Genomic DNA, 23,056 nt, shown 5'->3' with positions numbered 1-23,056 from the left:
GGGAAATTCAAAATCCAGCTGCAGGGCTGGTTTGGGGCTGTCCCTTGGTTTAACAGCCGGGAATGTGACATGCCAGGGACTCGGGAACACGCTACAGCCTGTTTTGAGATGCTCCACACTTTCCTCGGCTCCTGTGCTGGTGTGTGTGCCACATCACAATCCTCTTCCTGAGTTAGGGAGAAGAAACCTCTCCAGCATATGTTAGCAAAGTAGATAGAAAATGACTAAGTGTTTTATTTAGATAGCACTTAGCACCTGCTTTAAAATATATTTGTGTGTGTGTATCACATACACAGACAAACATATATAAACACAGATGTACAGGGGCCTCTCTGTGTATCCATACGTAGACACCTGCACGCATAGAGCCCCTCAGCACCCAGCTGAGTGCCAGCACACACCTGTACACGCAGCCTGAGCGGTCAGAGGAGACATCTGCATGTGCATGTGAAGATATAACGTAGCAAAATTACCCAGAATATTACAATAACAGAGCTTTTCATTGAAAACCTCCCCAACAGCGTGAGCACCGAGCCTTTCAGCACCACCAGCTGATCTCTGTGCTGTCAAATATCCCTGGTTCTGTGAACTGTGGCCGATGCTGCAAATACTCCTGCTGCTGCCAAATGTCTTTGGCTTGGTTTTCCTGAACTTTGCACATCTGCACAAGCTGGTCTGAGCTGGTCTCGCTCCGGCTCAGGCTGTGCTGTCCTTGACATGGTCAGCGAGAGGAGCTGCAGGGCTGGGCGGGTGGTGGCATCCGTAGGGACGTGCCAAAGTCTGAGTCAGACTGGAGGTGATTAATGCTGATTAAAGCCATTACCTTCCAGACCAGCCCCTGATGGGTCCGGCAGCCAAGATACAGCGGCTCATTGGATGATGCTCTCAGCCATCCAGGCTTCACACAGGCACAAAATGTACTTTCTACAGAGGAAGAGCAAGAGATAAAAAAAACAAAGATGAGTGTAAGACCACTAATCTTTGCACTGGGCTCCTCTAGTAAAGTAAAACTTTAACTGGAGGAGAAAAGTTCATTGCATTAAGCAGGTGTTGATTCCAGCCACAGCACCTGCATTCCCCCCTGGTGCTGGCGAAGCTGTAAAGGGAAGGGCCTGAGGCTGAGCTTTTTACTTTTCCCCAATATTTGTCCTTCCAGCTGAGATCTTTGCCCATGGTGTTTGTTTGCTCACCGTGTGTGGATACCCAGGCATTTACAAGCACCCTTTCTTTGCACTGCAGTTAAATGCCTCCACAATGGGGCTGTCAGGATTTGACAATTAACAGGCTTTTTAAGAAGATCGAATCAGAAAACAAAAGAGAGCCCTGACCTAAGATTCCAAACGGAAACCCTTGGGCACTGTGAGATCCCTGGCCAGGACTGATGTTCCCCTCCAGGATCCCCATGTACCTGTCAGGCACATTGCAGGTGCCTGGCCAAGAGAGGGTATTACTTCTCCCCTGACTCTTCCCAGCCTACCAGAATTAGAGGGGTAAAAGGCCATCCACAACTGAAATGAGAGAGCAGGGTGGCCTTTCCGTGTCTTCCCCGCTGCTGCTTCCACAGCTGAATCCTCCTGTGATTCCATTTCCCAGGGGAGGGCGTGGAGCAGCAGGGGCAGTGGTGGGATGGTGTGGATGAGCATCAGTCACCTCCCCAGGAGCGGCCTGGCGACTTCCATGGAAACTTCGGATGCCAAAAGCTGGAAGCCCCACAGTCACGTGTATCCCTCGACCAGATCTGCTGGCAAAAGGCATGAAGTTATCCCGGGGTTCTCCCACCCCCCCTTTTGCTCCCTGCCAGGCTGGATGCTCTGAGCCGCCTCTCCCTGTGAGCTGATGCCAGCTGGGCTGTGACACACTATTCCACGGCCTGGCTCTGGGCAATTCAAGCACATATTTAGCTCTCAGTGGCACCAGGACTCCAGGCCCTGTGCTTTTCTGAACAGGGGGCTGGATGTGGATGTGCCGATTAGCTCGAGGCTCGTCCTGAGGCTCACAGGTGGAAAAGGGCCGTGTGTAAATCTGCCTCCCACCGTGGCCACTTGCCAAAGGGGCTGACTGATAGCTTGGAAAACAGAACAACAACATTCCTACAGGATAGAGCACCGGGCCAGGCTCCACCAGGATGAATGACCAGCCCTGCAAATCTCTTGCATGTCTGACAGCCGGTTGTGACCACACAAGGTCACAAGGTCACCTGTGACCACACAGGTTGAGCCCTGAGGGTGCAGAGAGCAGCACAGCACAGCTCAGAGTTCACCAGCCTGGCCCACAACTGGTGATCCTGGCCAGGCAGTGGTTAAGTGATTGGAAAACAACAGTGTCTGCATTACTGCTCATTGCTTTACTTAAATAATAAAGTGTAAGAACTGTGTATAATGTTGGTTAGGCAGAATTGCCAGCTTATTGCCTACTCTCTGTTGTGTTCACTGTAATTGGTGTTGCTGATAATCTAATGCTCTGTGATAAAAGCAATGGGCTAAAGTTTATGGTTGGGCTTTGCTTTTGAGCAGCTGAACGTGCTTGTCACCTCAGTGGAAGGAATTTAAAGATTCCAGGACGGTGAGGCTTTCTCTGTGGCCAGGATAATTGGCACACCTATTTTACTGCCTCTGGGTCACTCAGAGGTAGTCCTGATGCAAAAAAAAAAAAAAAAATTAAAAATATGCCAAAACAAAACAGAAAGAAAAGAAGGAGGATTGAGTCCATAAATCTCTGGCTCTCCAGGTAAGACCAGACTGATGCAGCACCTCAGCTGGCACAACATCCAGGGCAGGCACTTGTGCTGGGGCCACTCAGTGGGTGGTGGCTTCAGGCTGATAAAACACATTTAGGAGAGAGAATTTGGTGCATTTACAGCACCGCTGTAAAGATGCCAGAGCGGTGGCCTTGTCCCCTCCCAGCAAAATCAGGTGGCATTAAAACAGGGGAGGTTAACGGGCCCTTTCCCACCCCCCAGCTCTGGGTGGTACAGCATCTCCCAGGACAGAAAAACTGGGAAGCACACCCAGCAAAGCTGTTCTGCAGCCTGGGTGGGAAGTGGGAAGTGGCAGCTCTGCAGGGAAGCAGGGGAAGGACATGGACACTGCAGGGCAGTGGTGGCTGTGACAGGCAACCTACACCCGGAACCACATCCTTACTGCTGAGAGCATCTCTGCTGCATCTCCTCCGAGGAGCTGTGCCCTGGTGGGTGGCTTGTCCTGGACACAGGCAGGGTATGGAGTGGAGGTTCCCCTCACACCTTCGGGAACAGGCAGGTTCAGTCACTGCTGGCTGACACGATGCTCACACTGGCCCCAGTAACGCAGCATCAAATCACTGCCTGAGCAGGAAAGGACCTGACGTGGGCTCATGTTGAGACAAGGAACTGCAGCACAGCTACTTCAACCATTTCCAGCAACCAGACCAGCTCTGGGGCCAGGGCCAGGGTCACCTTGAGCATCCCCCTTCTGCCACAAAGATGTCGCAAAAAACATACTATCAACTTCCAAACCATCCCACCACCAGAAAACCCCCATTTGATTATAATTCTGAAACAGGTCTGAAAACCTCCAGTTCCCACAAGTAGCTGCTACAGCCTTACCTTTGAGCATCCTTCACCAGGGTTTGGTACCCAGCACCTCCCTGGGGTGCTTGGGGGTCTCCAGGGGCCTCACACAGCCTCGTGTCAGCTCTTGAGGCTTTTCTTCCATTTGCCAGGACTCGTCCCTGAAGTTCATGCAACATTTCACAGCAACTTTGTAAATAACTGAATCTGCAACAGGCTCAGGTGACTCCTGCATGCACAGGCATTACTGCTTTTTCCTCCCGCAGCGCTGCTCAGCTGAATGCATAAATTTCCTTTCTCGGGTGAAAACTCCCAGAAACAGGGTTTCAAAAGGAACCCCATGTCCCATCTCCCTGCAATCTTCCTGCTCCAGAAGCTGCTCTCCTGAGAGTCCCCAGGCAAAGAACATCCTGACTGGGAACCCTGAAAACCCCCTTTACCTCCGTGTCCTCCAACACCCCGGGTTTTATTTACCCAAACATAAAAGGCATGGTTTAATGGTGAAGTTTTTTGTGTTTTATTGTGGTTGGCACCAGAAAAACGTTTGCTCTGTGGTATCTCCATACACACACACCGTAGACAACACTGTGGTAATACTGGTTTCTCGTGATTTTTTGTTTCAGATTATTCTAAGATTTAAAAAAATACATTCACAAACTACCTTATGTTTAAACACAATGACTTCCTTCTATTTCATCACTGTACCCAAAACCCTACAATAAAACAATAAAAAAATAATCATCCAAGGCTGTTTATTAGTTGCTTAAAGAGAGACCAAAACCCCCCCCCCCCAAACTATTTATCAGTTTGCAACATAATAAAAGCTCTGGGCTTTATTTGATTTATATTTTAACCACAATGAAAATATAAAGAGCTGGTGGCAATCAGTGTCCCTGCTGGGACTTGCATGGGGTTTAAATACCAGTATCGTGGTCCTGTGGCCATCCCTACACTCTGCAGGCTGCACTGGCCCAGTAGGAGGGTGCCTGAAGAAGGCACCCACAAAGCACATCCCACCTGTGCTCCCCTGGGCTCCATATCCTGCTGCAAGTCCCACTGCCAGCAATCCCTGCAATACCAAACTGTGACACCCTTCCCATGGGATGCTTCAGGTGAGGGTGGCCCATCCCATCCCACCCCATCCCCGCTGCCCCGCATTGCCTCTCACCCTCGATAAAGATTCAAGTTTGACCAAGTCCTGTTGATTTAATCATTTTTTAATAAAGCCATCGTTACTGAGTACACCAAGATTGCCAGTTAAGCTCTCTATATGTCGCTGGAGGTAACAGCGCTGTGATCGACAGCGGAACAGAAAAAAAAAACCAAACCAAACGAAACCAAACCAAAAAAAAAAAACCAAAAAACCCCAACCGAAACGAGGTAGGTTAAAACCAGCAACACAGACCTTGTTATGCGACACCCCAACACCACAGGCGGCCATGCTTGCAGCTACTGAGAAAGAAAACCCCAGATACGCACCGAGAACGGAAATCAACTGAGCAGAGTTTATAAGGACACGATTCAACCTGAACTAAACACACACACACGGTTCGGCACAGATGTTGTCTTTTCACTGTATGTTGGGTAATTCCTAGGGAGTGGAGGGGGTGGAAAACAAGTAGATTCAGACCCTTGGCCGAAGAAACCACACATATATATATTTTTTTTAAGCTCTTTACAAGCCCAATCCAGCAACGTGGGGGGGACAGGCAGCTTGTTTCGTGGTCCCCACCCCTGTGCCGGCTGCTCCCGCACGCCAGCGCCCGGCTCCGGGCTCAGGGGGCACGAGCATCGGGCTCCGATGCCCACGGCATCCCGGGAGCCATTGGTGGCCACAAATCCCACCTCGGGGGCGAGCACGGGGCTCCTCCGACCGCTCCGCCGTCCTCTCCTCCTCCGATCCCCCCGTCCCGGCGCCCGCGGCCAAGCCCCGGGGCAGGAGGGCACCTCCGGAGCAACAAGAAATGGCACCTCTGTCCCTATCAAGACACACCATTATGTGAAGATCCATATAGAAATATGGATTGACAGACTTGACAAAAATGGTAGCTGATTTTTATTAGTCTAAGGCTAGTAGTTTAGCCATTTAAAATCCATTTCCCAAAAGAGGGGAAAAAAACCTATTACTTTTTCTCTTCTTTAAAAATCCGTTAAGCCGTTGCTGCCAAAAGCAACATGTAAATGTTGGTGAAGGCAAAAGATTTCTAAAATTACCCAGCTATATGGTTATGGCCTTCATCACAAAGATAAAAGGTACATTTATTGTGCTGTCTCTCACCAGATTTAATTGGTAACTTTACAACATACTATATATTTGATGCTAGCAGGCAGACAGAATTAAAAACAGACTTTTTGACACTGTTTTCTCTCCCCGTTCTTACAAAGTAGGGGACAAGGAAAAAAAATAAAACTAAAAAATAAAATAAAAGAAAATAAAGGAAAACTTATAACCCACTATAACACAGCGTAATCAGGAGACCTCGGGTGGTCCAAGCGTGAAAGTCCATCCCTGGCCGCAGTCCCTGCCCCGGGGCTGGCGGTGCCGGGGGAGTGTGGGGAGGGGGGTTCCTCGGCGCCCTCCACACCTGCCTCTACAGTGTTAGTCCACGTGTTTAATGTCCTTTAAATTAGAAATAATGCCATGGCGGTGAGTGCCAAGTGCTCCTCTGTTACCAGTTCATCATGGAGTTTCTGTTGAGGGTCATGAAAAACACTTGGCTGCTTCCTCCGGATCTCACCGATGCAAAAAATACCTGTTTAGAAGGGGAAAAAATAATAATAATAATAATAATTATTATTTTTATTATTATTTTAAAAGTCTACTGACTCAGTGAGTGAGGAAAGCAGGAGCTGCCCCCCAATCGTTTCCTCTGCCTAAACTCCCCTCCCTGCTCCTTTTCTCCAGTTGACAGCACAAATTTTACACAGACCCATTGCCTGGTTCTCCAGCGTCCATAGAATTGAAGGGCTGGAGTTAAGCCATGCAGAGTGGGATCAAACTGAACCATCTATTAGTAAATGCAGTAAATAAACCTCCCTCTCCATAACTACAAAAAAGAGCAAAGTTTAGAACACCTTAAAAATACCAAGTTTATCCACAAAAATGGGATGTTTTACTGCCACAGCACCATTTATTATACAAAATAATTAAAACTGGTCTGGATCTTGCTAAATGTTCACCATCTGGATCGACACCTGCCCCGGTTTGAAATGGTTTTCTTCAGAAAAGTCAGTCCTGGTATTTCAGCTGTTCCTGAAAGTAAAGCTCAGGAAAATGACTTCCCTCCATTATGTTCAAGGCACAGAAATGTATCAAGACTCTGTATGGAGAACATGGGTTTTGGTGCTTCTGCCAGGATCCACCAATATCTGATCCCAAGGGGAGTCTTAAAAAATAAGAAGCTGTAATTTGCAAATACTGAAGGGGACAATCTGAAGCCTCTGTCCTTTTTAAAATTAAAAATTTCTTAATCTTACCAGTTTAATCAGTTCTCCAGAAAGACAAACATCTGGTTTTAGTAGTTCAAACCCATCAGTGATCAGCTGGTTCCAGTATTTTAGAAAGACCCAGGTGTTTTTTTTTTTTTCTAGATTTCTTAGAATTAAATTGCACCTTAATTAAATTTAAATTCAGCTTCTTGAGCAGCTTGACACGCTCAGCTGCAAGGTTAGGATACATTTTCCTGCAGAGTTCCGGTGTAACTCCACGACACAGGTAGGGCAGTGCTCAAATAATGAGCAGCTGTTTGTGGCCTCAAACCTAATTTACTGCACATTATTAAACCCTGCTCTGGGGACAGAGCAATCGGTTTCTTCACTGCTTTCGTGATCATGTTCATTATGAAAGATCTCCCTGCTGCGTGATCCTGATTTATCTCGGCGAAACCCTGTGAGATGAGGGAACACCACCAGCAGAATCAGACCTTGGCATTCAACCATCTCTTCCATGCAAATATGCCTTTTCCTCCAGCAATTTCTCCTCATGCCCCCCTTGCAACACCCATGGCAAGGGTCATCTTGCCATGACAGCCAGGCAACTCTGGTGGCTCTCCAGAGCAGTATTTATCAGTGCTGTCCACAGAAAAACATGAGGCTCCACGGAGAAAATAACTCAGGATGCATCAAAATGTTTCTGCATCAGAATTCAAATCGGGGTCACTTACACACCCTCACTCACTGCTGCCATTTCTCAACTTCTAGAGTTTACTTGGCAGCCTCAGTTTAATGTTCAGGTGAAAGAACTGGGAGAAAGTCAAGCCAAGGGAATGCAGATCTCAGCTAGAGGAAGAAGAGATTTTGCAGGCCGAGGTCTCCATCCACTGGAGAAAATAAACTGGGAGCAGGTTTATGGGCACTGCTTATTAAACAGGACCTTCAGACTAATTATTAACCTCAAGATAAATGGGACTTAAAAGTCTAAAAGCACCCTGCAGCTTAAAGCACGGATACAAGCTTTGAAGTGGACTTACCTTATCATTTCTTTCACATAGAAACTTTAACCTTTGAGCTCGCTTGTGCATAAACACTCCATCCAAATGTCCCGTCTCCACTGACCGGATCTCAATAGCTTTCTCTCCCCAGCCCATTATTTGATTGGAATGAATGTAGGCTGTCAAAAGGAAGCGTTTGGCAGGTGTTACAACTTGTGTTGGGTTAAATATTTATGCAATGGGCAGAAAAGCTCTCATCAGCTGTTACTCAAAGCCTATGTGGATCAACGGCAGGGCTCTGACGGCCGGGCGGGTGCCCAGAGGGACAGCAGCCTTCTCAGGGCACTTTTCATCCAGAAACTGCTGAGCAATTTAAGCAGAAGAAGCATCACTTCTTCCAATTTCAGGAAGCGAGGAGCTGGGCAGTGGTTTGCCTCCATGGGCTGTGGAGCTGGGCAACAGCAGAGCCAGAAGAGCAACCCAAGTGCTCCCAGCTCCACATCCAACCCCTCTTCCACTCAACACAGTATCCCACCAGTGCAACAGCTTGTATTATCTTATCCTCATCTCATACTCAAGACAAACCAGAGCTCAAATCTTCAAGCAGTCCCTTGCTTTTATTATGGAGGATCAAACTGTAGAAATTAAGCAACTGCATCTCACAGCTGGCGGAGGGAAATCTCCTTTGATAAGCAAAAGCCCAAATGACTCCGTCTCAGCATTCTCGACTCCTCATTGTACTTGCCACTTGTACTTATTTTAAGCAGGTGAAGAGGAAGGGTTGACCTACCCACAGAAGTAGGCATTTCTCCCCACTGGAGCACCACATCTTTAGTTATCCGTCCGTAGGTGTTCACGTAGACACCTTCATCCTCGTAGCACACGAGCATCTCCATCCCGTCCGTTTTAGGCAGGATGACAATGGCGTGAGGAGTAATATTGCCCTGAATCTGCAGGCAAAACAAACCCTGGAAGTCAGAATTACACGGAATGGACAAGAGGGGGAGGGGGAAGGGAGCAAGAGCCTTGGGGAAAAAAAAGCTCAAACCAACTTGAGAACAAAGCCCCTCCCTCCATTCACCGAACAGGCACTGGCTTTCAGAGATAAGCTTGGAGGGGAATAAGCTATCATGTTTACCCTACCATCAGAGCTGTCTGACATGGCAAGGATAAACAGGTTCAGTAATTACAGACAGATCACAACATATACGCCCCCAAGACTGATGGCTGACACTTGGCTGGAACACAAATGAGTGACTGAGTCAATGAATCCATCTCCTGTTCAAATCAAGGTAAATAAAGCCAGAATTTTACAGGCAGCCTTAGGGAGGAAATACTCCTATTTTTTAGCAATCAGTGTCTCAAGGGCAGCTACAGTAACTTTCCACCCATGTCTGCCCTTCCACAGCTAAGACAACACAACACCATCCCAAACAACCCTGGTATTTCTCCCTATGCTTTTGCCAGATCTCATAGAGGAGGATCTGATGCTTGGATCAGATTCAGCAGTTCCTGGATTTCTTTAGTGACACAGTTTCTCCTACAATTGTTAATCCTGGGCCAACAGCATGGATACAGCTTGAATAAGCCAACAAGAAAATCCTACAGAAAACTCCATTATTGCTCCATGCAGTGCATAGATTCTCCTTTCTGTGGGACATGGCAACCTTAAACCTGACAGCTTGGGAATGAGAAATAGCCCATGCAAATAATCAATATGAAGTATGTGATAGTTCCAAGTCCTCTTCAAGTCAGTATCACTGAGGACAGCACTGGAGGATGTCACACCCATCGCTGGCCACCATTTCTGAGCCACCAAGAGCCTCTCCAAACCTTGCAGGTGACCCACGTTACTCAGGCAGCAGCGCTCCCTCGTGTACTCACGTGAGATGGTATGTAGATATCATAGGAGTTCCCAGAATCCACATCAATCACATGGAAACCAGTGTGTGATCCAAAGATAACCTTGAGCCTCTGACCCTCTTCTACAGTGAGATCCACGAGCAAGGGCTTGTGCTGGAGATCTGCAAAAGACTTTTATAATCCCTTCCGTGAGTGCCACAGAAAACCCACCAATCCCCGCAGCAGCAGCAGCCTGATGTGGTTTCCAAATCATGTTTGACTGTGCATCCTGCTAAGGATGTGGTTATTTATACTCCTGCCTCTCTGTTCCTGTGTCAGATGCCTCAGAGGGTATTACCCACTCACTCCAGCCATCCCAGCTCACCCTTGCCAAGCACAGCTCCTTCCCACGGGAGCCCGGGGCCAGCACAAGGATTTGGTCTCTGAAGGAAAGCGACCGCTCAATTTTACGTGAGTGTGTGTTCAGTCAGCAGAGATCTGTGACCACCCACTTCCCCTCTTGGCGGGGATCACCACTCTGGTTTGGGCTGCTGAAATGAGTCAGTTTAGCAAAGACCTACTTTCCTCTGCTTGATCTACCCTGCTGGATGCAGGCTGGGACCAGCTCCCAGACGCAGATCGATCCAGGGCAGAGTATCTCTCCATGACTCTAGGTGCTCAGCAGGAGGGTGAAACACCCCCAAGAGAGAGCAAAAGGCTCCTGGCTCTCTGTGCAAGGACCACTTTGACTCCTGACAGGGAAAATCTGTGGGTGGTATTTCCCTCTCTTCCAAAAGACCCCTGCCTACAAGGCAAGGAAAGGATGTTCATCCCCCCAGGCTGCAGAGGCAGCACCAGGAGCACCAGCCAGAATCCTCAGAGCCCATAGAGGCTGGATCCCAGGCTATTCTGATGCTGCTGAGCTCTCCATGTCACTGAGCCTATTTATTCTGGCTTTTGTTCAGAAAAAGCAAATGTGACCTAATACTGAATAAGCCCATTTGTGTTGGAAGGATGCAAAATGCGATTACTCAGCACGGACATGTCCACAAGGCATTGCCCCCTGTGACTTGTGTCTGCACAGAGCTTAGGATGAAAAGTGCTCTGAAGGACTAAGGACAAAATATCCCTTGGCAGGTTGCAGAGGGGAAAGGTATAACTGAGGAAACTGAGGAAAAGGGAGGGGAAAAAAAAAGAGAGAGAAAGAGTGTTCTGTCTTGGAACAAAATCTACATTGCAGAAGGAGAGTGGACCTTGCAAAAATAAAAACTGAAAATCATGCCAACCTATTTTTGTCCTGCATGTGAAAAACTAGTCAGACGTTAAAAAAAACAAACCTAAAAAGTCCACAAAAAAACCCCATCACAAACACCCATCAAAATCTCCAACTCAATTTTACTCATATGCATTTGATCAGCTTTCTGCAAACCCCCCAAGCGAAGCCTGCCAGGATAAGCTAATATTAACACTTCATTGTTGGCCATAATCAGAATGTATCCAATCTCTTCAGCCAGCATGGATCCCATCTCTCGTGCCTGCCAGGCATCCTGAGGAGCTCAGCTACATAAGCAAGAGGCTTTGCTGCTCTGCAGTGTACAGAAATCTCATGTATTTACAATAACTGAGTGTATTCTGGTTAAAAGACAGACATACCTTAAATGCCATAAACTTGTGATATGGTTTTGGAGCCCAGGCATAGATCTCTACAGCGTTCTTTAAGGCAATCACCAAGAACTTGATCCTTTCATATTTCACTAAAATAAAAAGAAAACCAATTTTAAAAACATTCATTATCTTTCCAAAAAGAAATAACTCATCTCCAGCAATTGCTTCTCAGGCCATCTCTCTGTTGGTTCTCATTAAGTAGAGTGTCCACCTAATACAGACAGATGAATTCCAAATTTATCTGTGGCTATGGTCTATTCCTACTTTTAAGATTAAATTGTCAGGCCAGACCCAAAACTAGAGAATAAAAATGCACCTCTTCAGACATTTATTTCCAGAGAGGCCACTCACCGACTTTGTAGTGGATGCATCCTTCCAGGTCCCCAACTGTGATCCAGCCCTGCTTCTTCTCCACCTCAGGGTCATTGTGTAAAATCCTGTTTCTCAGCCAGGACAGGTAATACACACGCAGCTTGTTCTTCTTTCCTGTTGGCAAAGGAAACGTCCCTGTCAGAGCAGAGCCCGTGTGCAGGGGGAATCTTGAGGTTTCACTGCTTTTTTTTTCACTCACAAGATGATAAAATTCAAGGGTTTTTTTCGTGATGAAGTTGAAAATAGTAATTTAGTTGTTGTATTAGGTTTTCCTTGGGAAGAAACATATGAAAAGCAAAGCCCAGGCCTCTGCCTCCCAGACTGCAGGCGGACACTGGAAAAGCCAGGCTTTTGCTTCCTGCAGGCTGGAAACATTCCTATTCCTTTTCCTTTAAATCAGTGTTCCCAGTGAGATGGTGGGGCACAGCAGGGTGCTGACCCCAGCTTTCTTACAGATCAAGGCTCATCCAACCCCTCAGCTACCTGGTTTCTTTCCTCTTCTCTCCTTCATACAGCATTGATTCCACCCTGGAGCTGAGACATGAGCTCCTTGGCCTGCAACAGGCACCACTGCCCGCCAACAAGCCCAGAGCTGGGCTCTGCAGTGCTGAGGGGCTGCCAAACTTCTGCACGTCTGCCTGCTCTTGGATGGCTGTGATTCACCTGCAAACCTCCCTGTTACTGCAGAGCCCCTGCTGCAGGGACAGGACACAGCTCACACCGAGCCCGTGGGACAGGACCCAAACCGTAAACCCAGGGCTCTGTCCTGCCCACGGGGTTTCCACAAGTCCTCAGGACTCGGCATCATCTTGGGGTTTGGTCCTCCCCCCATTCAACTCATTTGATTCTGGAATAAACCACCTCCAGCTCCCCTGGGAGCTTCCCTCAGACTCTGGGGGGCAGGTTTTGTCTGAGCTGGGGAGAGAGCACGAGAGGAGCACCTGATATTGTCACGAGGACGTTGAGGCCCTCGAGCACGTCCATCTGCTGGAATCGCCGCCTGTTGATGAGGTTGTAGACCTTCCCTTGCCCACTTCGGTCCAGCAGCATCAGGCCATTTTCCGTGCCCACCAGCAGGTTCACACCTGAGGAGGAGAGAGCAGGCGATGGGCACCAGGAGCTACAGCTGCTCCCAAGGACAGCACCCCGAGCTCATCTCTGCTGCCCCACGAGTGTGACCGACCCAGCTAAGGCTGAGATCCTCCCAGGAACAGGAAAGGGTTACAACACAGGGACTCAGGAACATGAGCCTCGCCCGGGACCGAGAAGGGCCAACCAGAGGCAGGGGCTCGGCTCTGTGATGACACATTCCCATTTCCCCACCAGCCACAGGCTCTGGGGGAGGGGACACGGCGTGCTCAGGGCTTACCCCACAAAGCAGCACAGAGTATCTCCGAGTTGAAGCGCTTCTTGTACTTGCGGATCTCCGGGGTGTCGCTGTGGGGGCGGATGTTGGTGGGGTTGACGTTCACCACCGAGATCTTGCGGGCTTCGTTCAGCTTGGCCTGCTCCTGCCTGAGCAGCTCGCTGGTGAACAGGGCTGGCAAGGAAACACAAGAGGACGGGGGTGAGGGGATGGGTTAACTGTTCTGTCACCTCTTTTTTGGGGGGATAGAAAGACAATATTCGTTTTATGTCCTGATGGGGGAGTCATCACTGTGTTATAAGATATTAGTTCGCCCAGGCAGATGGGAGGGGGGGACTTCTGCTGCTTCCTGTTTTCTCTCAGACCTTTCTGGTGGCATTTAACTGGTGGGGGAGAAGTTGGATGGAAACTGGAGAAGGCAAGGATGCAGACACGAGCCATGTTTGGACAGGAGTGAGGGAAAGGTGATAGAGGTTCAGTGGGGTTATCTGGGCTCCCAAACTCGATTCCTTCCACAAGACCCTCCTCTCTCAAATCGGCCTACCAGCAGCAGATGACTCCTCATCCTCATCTTCATCTTCATCAGTAGGTGAGGTCTGATACACTCTGGTGTCCACAAACGGGGTGAAAGAGGCTTTGGTGCTGCTTCCCATCCCGTACTGGAAAATAAACAGCGAAGAGAGAGCTCAGAGCACAGAAATAACAGTAATTTTGTGAGTGTGTGTACATGTAAGACTTTGTAATTAGCACACACAGTGTCTGCCCCTAAGGTGCCCTTTTTGAGCCCTCTATAAACATCTCCTCCTACCTGTCTAACTGATCAGAGAAAACATTAAATTGGGTTTCTGAGTGTCTGTGAGCAACAGAAAATGAGAGGAGGAGGGCCTGGCTCTGCTCTCTCCTCACTGGCAGAAGCACAGCCACAAAAATGGTTAGGGAGAAACTGCAGGGCCAGAGGCAAAAGCCACCACAGGCAGAAACCAATCGAGAATCACAGAATTGTTTAGGATGCAACAGACCTTTAAGATCATCAAGTCCAGCTGATAACTCGTCTGGATCAACACACCTGCCTTAAAACCTGCTCTGGGATGTCAGGCAGGTGGGTATTTCCTTTTCCCACCGTGCAGCCAAGGGTGGTGGGACCATGGGAAACCTTGGCACAGGGCAGCTGACATGGTTTTAAACTGCCCAGCATTTCAGGTGGGACTGCAGAAAGAGCCATTTCTAAGCTAACACATCTCAACCTGAAGGTATTGCAGGGAATGTCAGAGCCAATGCTTTGCTGAGGGAATTTGGGGATGAACAAACTGCAACATCACGTTGCTTTCTTTTTAAAACCATTGCTTGGTTAAGGCAGAAAACGAGGCTAAGACCTTCTTCCTAGCAAAAGGAAATCCTTGCCTTGGGAGTTGAAGTGACGTGATTTCCCCCCTCTGTTGAGCAGCTTATCCTTCCCACTCCAGCATTTACCAAGGACATGCTTTATGGATGAGCTCCATTTACAGCAGCAAACCCCAAGTCACTCTGCAGCAGCTCTACTGCTCACGTTTTTCTTCCCTGGGACGTTGCCCCTTCATGAAATAAATCTTCCTCAGCTTTCATGTCACCCAGTTACTGGGCATAGGCTGATGTGCCATGGGATCACCACTGCCCCGGCACATCCCTAACCCCACTGGGCTGGGCCTGTGCCTGTCCTCCAGTGGGCCACAAAAAGATTTGGGGGCAAAACCCCATCAGGTGTAGGAGCACACTCGTGTCTCCTGACTTTCCTGAGGCTTTGGGGGACGGCATCCACGCCAAAAACCACGCTGCGCATCCCGCTTCCCTCCCAGCTCTCCTCCCCTGACGGTCTGGCTGTTTCCATAGAAACAGGATGGATTTCCAAACAGTACACGGTGATCAAGACCCGTGGAAGGAGTCGACAGGGAAGGCTGCGGGCACAGATACCACATCCACAGACACAGTTCATCCACATCTGTGTGCACATGTAGGATAGGCTTGAGCTGCTTCGTGCTTCTCTCAAATCCAAGAAGTACACATTTCCCCCCCCCCCCCGTGCTGGATGTCATTTCCAAAACCACTAACGATTCAAGGAGGAGAAAAATTCAGTATTTACAAGGATGCTTTCCAGCTGAGAGCCAAGTGCTTTCCGGCAACTGAATGATGAAGAAACCCCTCATCTCAATGCATTTTTCCTTGCTCAGATTCAGTCATTCTCCACAGAAGCTGACATTTTAATAACTTCCAAGTCTGCTATTTAAACATTAAGACTTCCTCTTCCTCCAGGTCCTGTTCCACTGCCTATAAACCTCCTTGGTGGCTTACAAAGAGCAGCAAGCTGCAGGCTGAGGTTGTGCTCGCTCCCTTCTTTTTGCTCACAACACCATGAGTCACCTGGAAGCCCGTGAACCAAATCCCCAAGTTTCCACTCACACCCACTCCCAGCTCAGTCAGCCCTATAATGCAGTTTTAGAAATGGAGAAGATCATTTTGGTCGATACTCTTTAAGTGAGTAAATTTAAACCCAATCCCAGCCTGCATTTCAGCAGTCCCAGGATGACCGTGGAAGGTGTTACTTTCAGGATCAACTCTCTCATTGCTGCTTTTCATACTAACGAGGAAATGGAAAAAAAATTGTGAGGTCAAGTCAGGCACCATCTGTTCTTACGTTTCATCAATGCCCAATTCCAAATAATTTTTATTTTTATACTGCTCGTAAAAGTACACCATGAGTACATAATATGGCAGAACTTTTGATGTGTAATCCACAAAATTAAATGAAAACATTAAATACAATAGCTTATTTAGCACCAAATGGGTTGATTTCTCACGGGAAAACAGAACTGTGCCTCATTGCCAAAGCTGGGGACAGTAAGCAGGGAACAACAATTCCCTTGGTCTATTGTCACATCTTGTACTGTCTGAGACTTTTTACACCTCATACAACATTCATGTTCAATCATGTCCCTGTTAAACTCCTTCCAGGGAAAAACACTTATCCATGACACAAAACATATGATTTTAAAGTTGTGCAGAATTTTTTCTACTCTGAAGAACTGCCCAGAATTTTGTTGGCTTTGGTTTTTGCTGACCTTTTGAGTCATGTTAATTATCAGAGATTGCACAGGAGGAAGCTGGGCCCAGTTGACATTAATGGCATCACTGGCTCTCATAATTTCCTTTTATATCCAAGAGTAAAACAAAAAAATAAAAATAGGGCTTTCACATCAGTTGGCAGCACTTAAACCATCACCACCAAAATTCCAGCTGGTGGGTTTGAGAGACCTAACATACATTTCTACCCTCAGCCACAGACCCAGAGAGCAATGACCCATCCGATTCCCTCGCGCTTCCACTACGCTCACCCACGAGGACCAGAAACGGAGAGAGGGAAGAGCCAAGAAAGCCGGAAAGCCCCTTCCGTGGGGCAGAGAGGTTAATATGTGTTTAATGCGATGCAAAGGAGAAGAAGGAGCTCCCTCCCCCCACCACCTACTTCAGGCACCGAGTCCATGTCCTGCGCATGCGTGGAGACTCGCCCCAGGGCCTCGGTCGGCGTGCCCGCCGGCGAGTGGCTTTGCTGCACCAGGTCAGGCAGATTGATGTGACCTGCAAAGCCATTGCTGGCTGCGTGGCCAGAACGCTTTTTTTCACCAGAGGTCTGCAGAGACACAAGGCATGAGGAAGAAAGAGAAAGGGAAGGGTGGGGGGAGGGAAGAAAAAAAGAAGAGAGAAAAAAAACCAAACAAAACTAAGTCGTTGGCTGTCCCCAAGTTCCCAGAGCAAGCACAGGAGAAGGACCCTCTCTGTTCCATCCCCATGCAGTCTGGCAAGCAGCAAATCAACCCCCCCGCTCCAGGAGAAACAAAGACAGGATTAATCACAAAGTCAATACAGAGTAATTAGCCACGTTACAGCGAGAGAAGCCCAATCACCGTCGTTGGGAGACAAGGAACGTAGGGCAGATTCTGCGCTTGCCACCATGGGCACAAACCCCATGGCCAGCTCTCCTCCCACATGGCCATTGGCCATCAGTGACAGCAGAATCTGAGCCCTTGATCAGCACAGCTAGGGCAGCAAGTAGCCTGACTGCAAATGCCAACACAGCCCCGCCCATGTTTCTGTAACCCAAACCAGCAGTGAACAGCGGCAGCAGTGGTGGAAAAGTGACAGAACCGGCAGCTCGCTCTGCACACAAGGTTCCTTGGGTTTCCTCTGGGTTTCCTTCTTCTGCTCCATCCCCTCCCCGTGCAAGGCAGGTGCTGGGAATTTTCTGCCTTCCTTACTTATCCTGCCATTTTGATGAATCTCACCCACCTGGAGCACACCAGTGAGATCGGTACAGGGATTTGCCTGTTTGCTGGGATTGGCTCACCGAGCTTCTGGCCAGTCCTAACAACATTTATCCTTTGATTGTTCATTTCCAGCACCTTCAATCACACCCTGCCATCGCAACAAGGAGTGAAAAGCCCTTTGCCCAAAGCCCACTGACCTCAGGGAGTCCATCCTCTGATGGCTTTGGTGGGGAAAAAACTGTCAACACCCAGCACAAGGTTTCAGTTTGGGTTTCTTATCATGCTCTCTCCTCAAAAAGAGGTTTTCCAGCTGCTTGTCTTGCCCATGGCTCTTAAACCCTTCTGCACCCCTGGTTTTCTCATACAGCCTTGCTGGCACAGCACGTGGTTTACTGCTGTGATGCTGAACACAAAGTCATTTCAGAAATGGCTCCCTGTTAAGAGGGATTTGTTCTCCTGCTCAGCCACATCACCCTCCCCGATACAGGGATGTGCAGAGCCGTGGGGATCCCTGCTCTCAACAGCTCCTCCCCAGCAAAGGATGAGGTGGGCTGTTCATTGCTGCTCACCTCCAAAACTGATGGAGAAAGGCTGCAAACATGCTGTCCTTCCTTTCACTAAATCCTTCCTTTTTCCAAAGTTGCATTCACTTTTTTCTTCATATGTGAATATTTTATATAAATGGACCTAAGGACTAAAATGCTGCTCAAGTCTAGTTTGCATTTGATCTAAACATCTCTCCTTCACAATTGCTGACTCCAAACTCCGCTCCCTCTTTCTCCTCTCCCATCCACCTCCTTTATATGCCATAGGAGATCGACTCCCCTCTTCACTGACCACCAGGGCCTCCTGCCCTCTCACCAGGAGATCTGCTACCCATCTGTGTTTCCAGCAGCATCACCAGAACATTCCAGGAACTGGGAAACTGAGGAACACTGAGGGACATCTTCCTCAGCCAACAAAGGTTGCCTCATTCCTGCAGTACCATCCATCAGGACAGATCCCACCACAGCTTCACCTCCACAGTGCTGGAGCTGAGGATGAGGCCTCACATCCCTGTGGGATGCCCAGTGTCCCCACAGCCAGCTCGGAGCAGGACCAGCCCCTGCCAGAAGCCTCCAAACGCTCCACAAACACTTCAGGGCTCTAAACAGTCACATGGTGGCAAAGGCTGGGAAGAAGAGGGGAAGCTCTGGGCAAGTTCCAAGTGTGTGACTAAATGCTGCAAATGGAAGGTAACTTCTGTTGCCTGGAGCAATTGTGGGGTTACAGCAGAGCCATTTGCAGGAGCCTCCTCCCCGCCGTGCCCTGGCACTGCTATTCACTGCTGTTTGTAGTTCTGAGAAACATCTGCACTTGTCACATTTGCTCCGAGTGTAAATTGCATTAATGAGAGCGCTAACGAGCACATCCGACTCCATCACTTTGTGTTCCGGACACACAGCACTGTTAGTTGTTGTTGTGCTTACATGGGCAAAACCTCCTGAAGATGCTCCATGGAAGTATTTGTTTTACAACTTACCTCCCTCACCATTAAAGTCCCTTCCCTTGAAATATTGCTAAACGTATCTGCGTGGGAAGTCTCCAGCCCGTGGGTTGTCACCATTCCCAGGTTGTACGGCTCATTGCTTCCAGGAATTCCTGTTGGTCTGAGGACAGAGTGGAAAGGCATTAATTATAAATATTTCTTTTGCTAAAATGAATGAAAAATCCTCTAATACAGTATTTCAACAAGGGTAAGGCTCCGTATCTCTCAGGGAGAAAAATCAGAAAATGTATCCACTTAAATCTACCGGGAAATGATTGATGCTGCCAGAAATACAGAACTGGGGTCAGGTTGATAAACTATAGATACAGCACAGAGACCAAAGAGAAGGACCTTTCTCCTTCCAAGGTGTCCCAAGAGGAGCAATGATGAACAGGTAACAAGGAGTGGCAGTCCTGCTCTACCTTACATCATTTTTTCTACTTAAGAAAGTTTAAAAAAAAATAATTCACTCCCTTTATTCCCCACTTCAACCACTGAAAATGCTTGCATCACAACATCTGATGGCAAAAGACAGCAGGGGAGGAGATGGGGTTTGGAGAAGGTGTGGGCAGGAGGACAAATTGTGACCTGCAGCACTCTGCAGTTTTCCAGGTGAAAACGTAGCCCTAACCCATGGTTTCACCTGGAGCTTATTTCCATGCTCCTATCTCAAGAGAGAGCCTGGAATCTATTCTCACACACTACCATCAGCTTTTCACCACTGCCAAAGGATGAGAAAAAAAGAGCACAGTTATTCCAGTTATAAAATAAGAAAGCAGAGACAGAGGAGGTTATGTTAATTTTGAGACTGTAAATCAGTGGCTGTGGTAGCCCCGAGGTCTCAGATTTCATCAGTTTTCACATCATCCTGCAAGAAATCCCTGGACATGGGCAAGAGCTGGCTTGCACAGCTTAGAGAAGAGGGAGCTGAAGGGAGTCATCACAGTCTTCAGATGGAGAAATGGTATCTGCAGAGGTGGATGGAGTGAACAGTCCCTCCTGTCCACAGGGACACAAAGTGATGGATGGGATTATCCTGCAGCAGGAGAGACCTGGATAGAGCTGGAATGAAGAGCAGCCAGGTGTTCACAGAGGATGCCCAGGAAAGTTTAAAAATGGGTTATACAAAGATCACTTGGTAAGTGCAGGAGAACACGAGATGATCTCTCTCGGTCCAAGTTTCTAATGACAAACAGTGAACACAGAAAAATAAAGCTTTGATAGAAAAATACCCAAGTACATCGAGTCTGAACTTAAGGTCCCTTTTGTAAAATAAAAGGGTGTAACTCAGAGCATTGGCTTTCTTCTCCAGACACAGAACAGTGCAGCCCTGCCTGCAGGTACCCCTGCATCTCAGATATCCCTGCATCTCCACCTTCCCATCTCCAGGGCACATCCATCGACAGGACATTTTGGGACAAGTGGTGTTTGGCTGGCAGCGGGCTGGGATCATCCATCTCACTGCCGTGCCTGTCATCCCACACATCTGGCTGCAAGGCATTCAGTCAGACATTTTGTCCACTGAAAAGTGCTGTGTCAAACCCAAGGTGTTTGGAGAAGGATGTCAGCATGGATTAACCACTCCTGATTGAACTCCTCATCTGAAAGCAGCTTGGGGCCCCTTCTCGCACGCATGGCTGCCCGTCCAACTGCTTCAGATTCAGTGCCATCCCTCCATCTCCTGACTTGCTCCAACAAATTCCAAGAGCTCTGATTTTAATTCTTCTGGTGGAAGGAAGCTCCAACCCAGGAGCCTGGCACTCTGAATAACATGGACCCCAAGGAGACACGGTCTCCTTGCCACCTGGAGGGCTTCTGTGCCGCTCCACGCCCTGCCACTATGAATCAGAGAATCAAAGAATTGTTTAGGTTGGAAAAAACCTCTCAATTCATCAAGTCCAACCATTATCCCAGTACTGTCATGTCTCTCCTAACCACGTCCCTAAAGCCAGGTATGCCTATATTGACTAATAATTCACTTATCAGGAAAAATGGAAATGAACTGAATAAAATGCAAAGTAACCCCCTGAAGATTCCCACAGCTCCTCTGCAAATCCAAGGGTCAGGAGTCAGATCCTGCTGCCAGGCAGAGACCTCCAGAAACACTCCTGCAAGGCACCAGGAAGGAAGGCCAAGCATGATGAGAGCTCACTGTGCATGCTGAAGCTGTGCTGCCCTCCTTCCTCCTTTAGAAAGACTCAAAAGCACAAGTGGGACACAACAGCAAAGTCTGCTGACCTTTTCACTTCAGTATTGTAGCCCACCATGTTTTGCTGCCAGCACAGTGACTGAGCCAAGGACAGAAATCAAAGACAAAGATTCAGGATTATTATAATCCTGGCACTACCAGTTGGCACTGGGCAGGCCACCAAGTACTGCATTTTAGCATGGCTTGATTTGGGGCACGACCAAGAGCAGGGAGAGCTTGGACAAGCCTGTCTCACGGGCAGGACCCATGGTGTGGATGAGGTCAGCTGCAACCACTCTGGCCCAAAATCTGCCTGGCTCGTCAAAAGGAACAGGTCCATCAGCTTCGAGCCAACGTTCCCTGAATGTGCAGTGGAATTAGTTTTCCTTTTTTTTTTTTTATTTTTTTTTACTTTTCCATTAAGTATCTCTAGTTTGAACCAGGAAAAAGGCTCATCTGAGTACATTATCCCCTGCAAACTTGTTCCCATGCTTTGGACACGTCCTATACCGCAGCCACTCCTCCTCCAGACCAAGCCACACCGCAGTTTCACGGTTTGCCCCCCCCTCAAAAGAAATCACTTCTCACATAAGCCGTGGGATGTCACTGACAGGCACGGTCCCATCATGTGTCTCGTTTTCCCCATCCTCCTCCTCCTCCTCGCTGCTCTCGGACTCCTCGCTGGAGGAGGAATAGTCTGTCACCTTCTTCAGGGGGCGATTGGTTTCCTCGATGCGCAGCTCCCTCAACTCTTTGGCTAAGGCCGTCAGATCCTAAAGGGGATGGGGGCGAGGAAACAAGAAAGCGATGGCTGTTACACTCAGAGCGAGGGGAACGTCACATACATCTCTCCAAAAGCCAATGCTAACAGCACGAGCAACAAGAAGTAGCTTTACAGAGTCGTTACAAACATGAGACAAACGTAAGACAATGTTTGTAGCATGTAGCATTTATTAAACAAAACAAAACTGATTTACGCTCACTGAAAAAATCAATAGCCAACCTCTTCTTTTTCTCTTTGGAACGTGTATGTGCATATATATACACACACTTATATGTATATACACGACAAAATTATATTTGTTGGAAAAGGTGAAGTTCAGTCACCATCATAGTAAACTGGAAAACAACGTCACTTCAAAGATTGGCTCGGAGAATTTCTCCTGCAGGGTTTTCTCTTCTTTCAAACTTCTCAGAGAGACCCCCGTAATGGTATTTATTCTGTAATAAATGCATTTGGGAAGGAAGCAATGACAGCATCTCCCATGGAGTGGTGCAATCCCCACGTCCAGAGCTGCTTCCATGGTGAGTCTCCGCTGTCGGGCGGCTGCCGAGAGGCGGTGAGGAGCACGAGGAGAAGCGCCCAGCTCAGCCAGACTTTGGAGTCACAGCTCTGAGTCAGCCACACAATCAAAAAATAATAATAATAATAATAATAAAAAAAAAAATAAAAATCCCTCAGCCGGACCCATTAAGCACTTTAATGTGAAATGTGGCAGCCTACAAGCTAAGGGAAAAAGAAAATAAAAAAGAAAGCCTTGAAACGAGAAAAAAGATAGGAGCAGTCCCAAAGCCTAGTCATAATTTTTCAGTTTACCATGACTTTTGATGAGGTCTCAGACCCGACAGTCATATAAAATAGACACTGCTATTTCAAAACAAGGAACATGGCAGGCACCGTGTAGAAAAGAGACTTTTTGTTATCTTACATGCTTTTATAGCAATGCAGGGGGAAGCAGTAGGGCAGAAAAGCATGAGAGCTCGAATTAGAATGGGTTAGAGAACTCTGTTGCACAAGACATGCACATGACGAACAAAGCATC

At 48.1% G+C, this 23,056-nt stretch overlaps 1 protein-coding gene across 10 annotated transcripts in view; it reads right to left on the bottom strand.

Moving 5' to 3' along the window:
- Positions 1-4,748: 4,748 nt before the first annotated feature.
- Positions 4,749-23,056, bottom strand: part of TNIK (TRAF2 and NCK interacting kinase) — a 154,192-nt gene continuing 135,884 nt past the window's right edge. For 9 of the 10 annotated variants that reach the window (XM_027891330.1, XM_027891331.1, XM_027891332.1 and 6 more), the window contains 12 exons: positions 21,822-22,006; positions 19,040-19,166; positions 16,719-16,883; positions 13,767-13,881; positions 13,226-13,396; positions 12,798-12,941; positions 11,836-11,970; positions 11,473-11,573; positions 9,862-10,011; positions 8,768-8,927; positions 8,017-8,156; positions 4,749-6,300 (listed from right to left, as the gene is read on the bottom strand). In XM_027891330.1, coding sequence (XP_027747131.1) covers positions 6,217-6,300; positions 8,017-8,156; positions 8,768-8,927; positions 9,862-10,011; positions 11,473-11,573; positions 11,836-11,970; positions 12,798-12,941; positions 13,226-13,396; positions 13,767-13,881; positions 16,719-16,883; positions 19,040-19,166; positions 21,822-22,006 — 1,677 coding nt within the window. In that variant the 3' untranslated portion in view covers positions 4,749-6,216. The remainder of the gene's footprint in view (positions 6,301-8,016; positions 8,157-8,767; positions 8,928-9,861; positions 10,012-11,472; positions 11,574-11,835; positions 11,971-12,797; positions 12,942-13,225; positions 13,397-13,766; positions 13,882-16,718; positions 16,884-19,039; positions 19,167-21,821; positions 22,007-23,056) is intronic. The other variant, XM_027891338.1, reaches the window with a different exon arrangement.

Source organism: Empidonax traillii, unplaced genomic scaffold (assembly GCF_003031625.1).
Source record: "Empidonax traillii isolate 1590-97213 ecotype Southwest subspecies unplaced genomic scaffold, ASM303162v1 scaffold319:size813200, whole genome shotgun sequence".
Lineage (NCBI taxonomy): Eukaryota > Metazoa > Chordata > Aves > Passeriformes > Tyrannidae > Empidonax > Empidonax traillii.
Note: the sequence above shows the minus strand (reverse complement) of the source record. Positions and strands in the feature narration are given on the sequence as shown.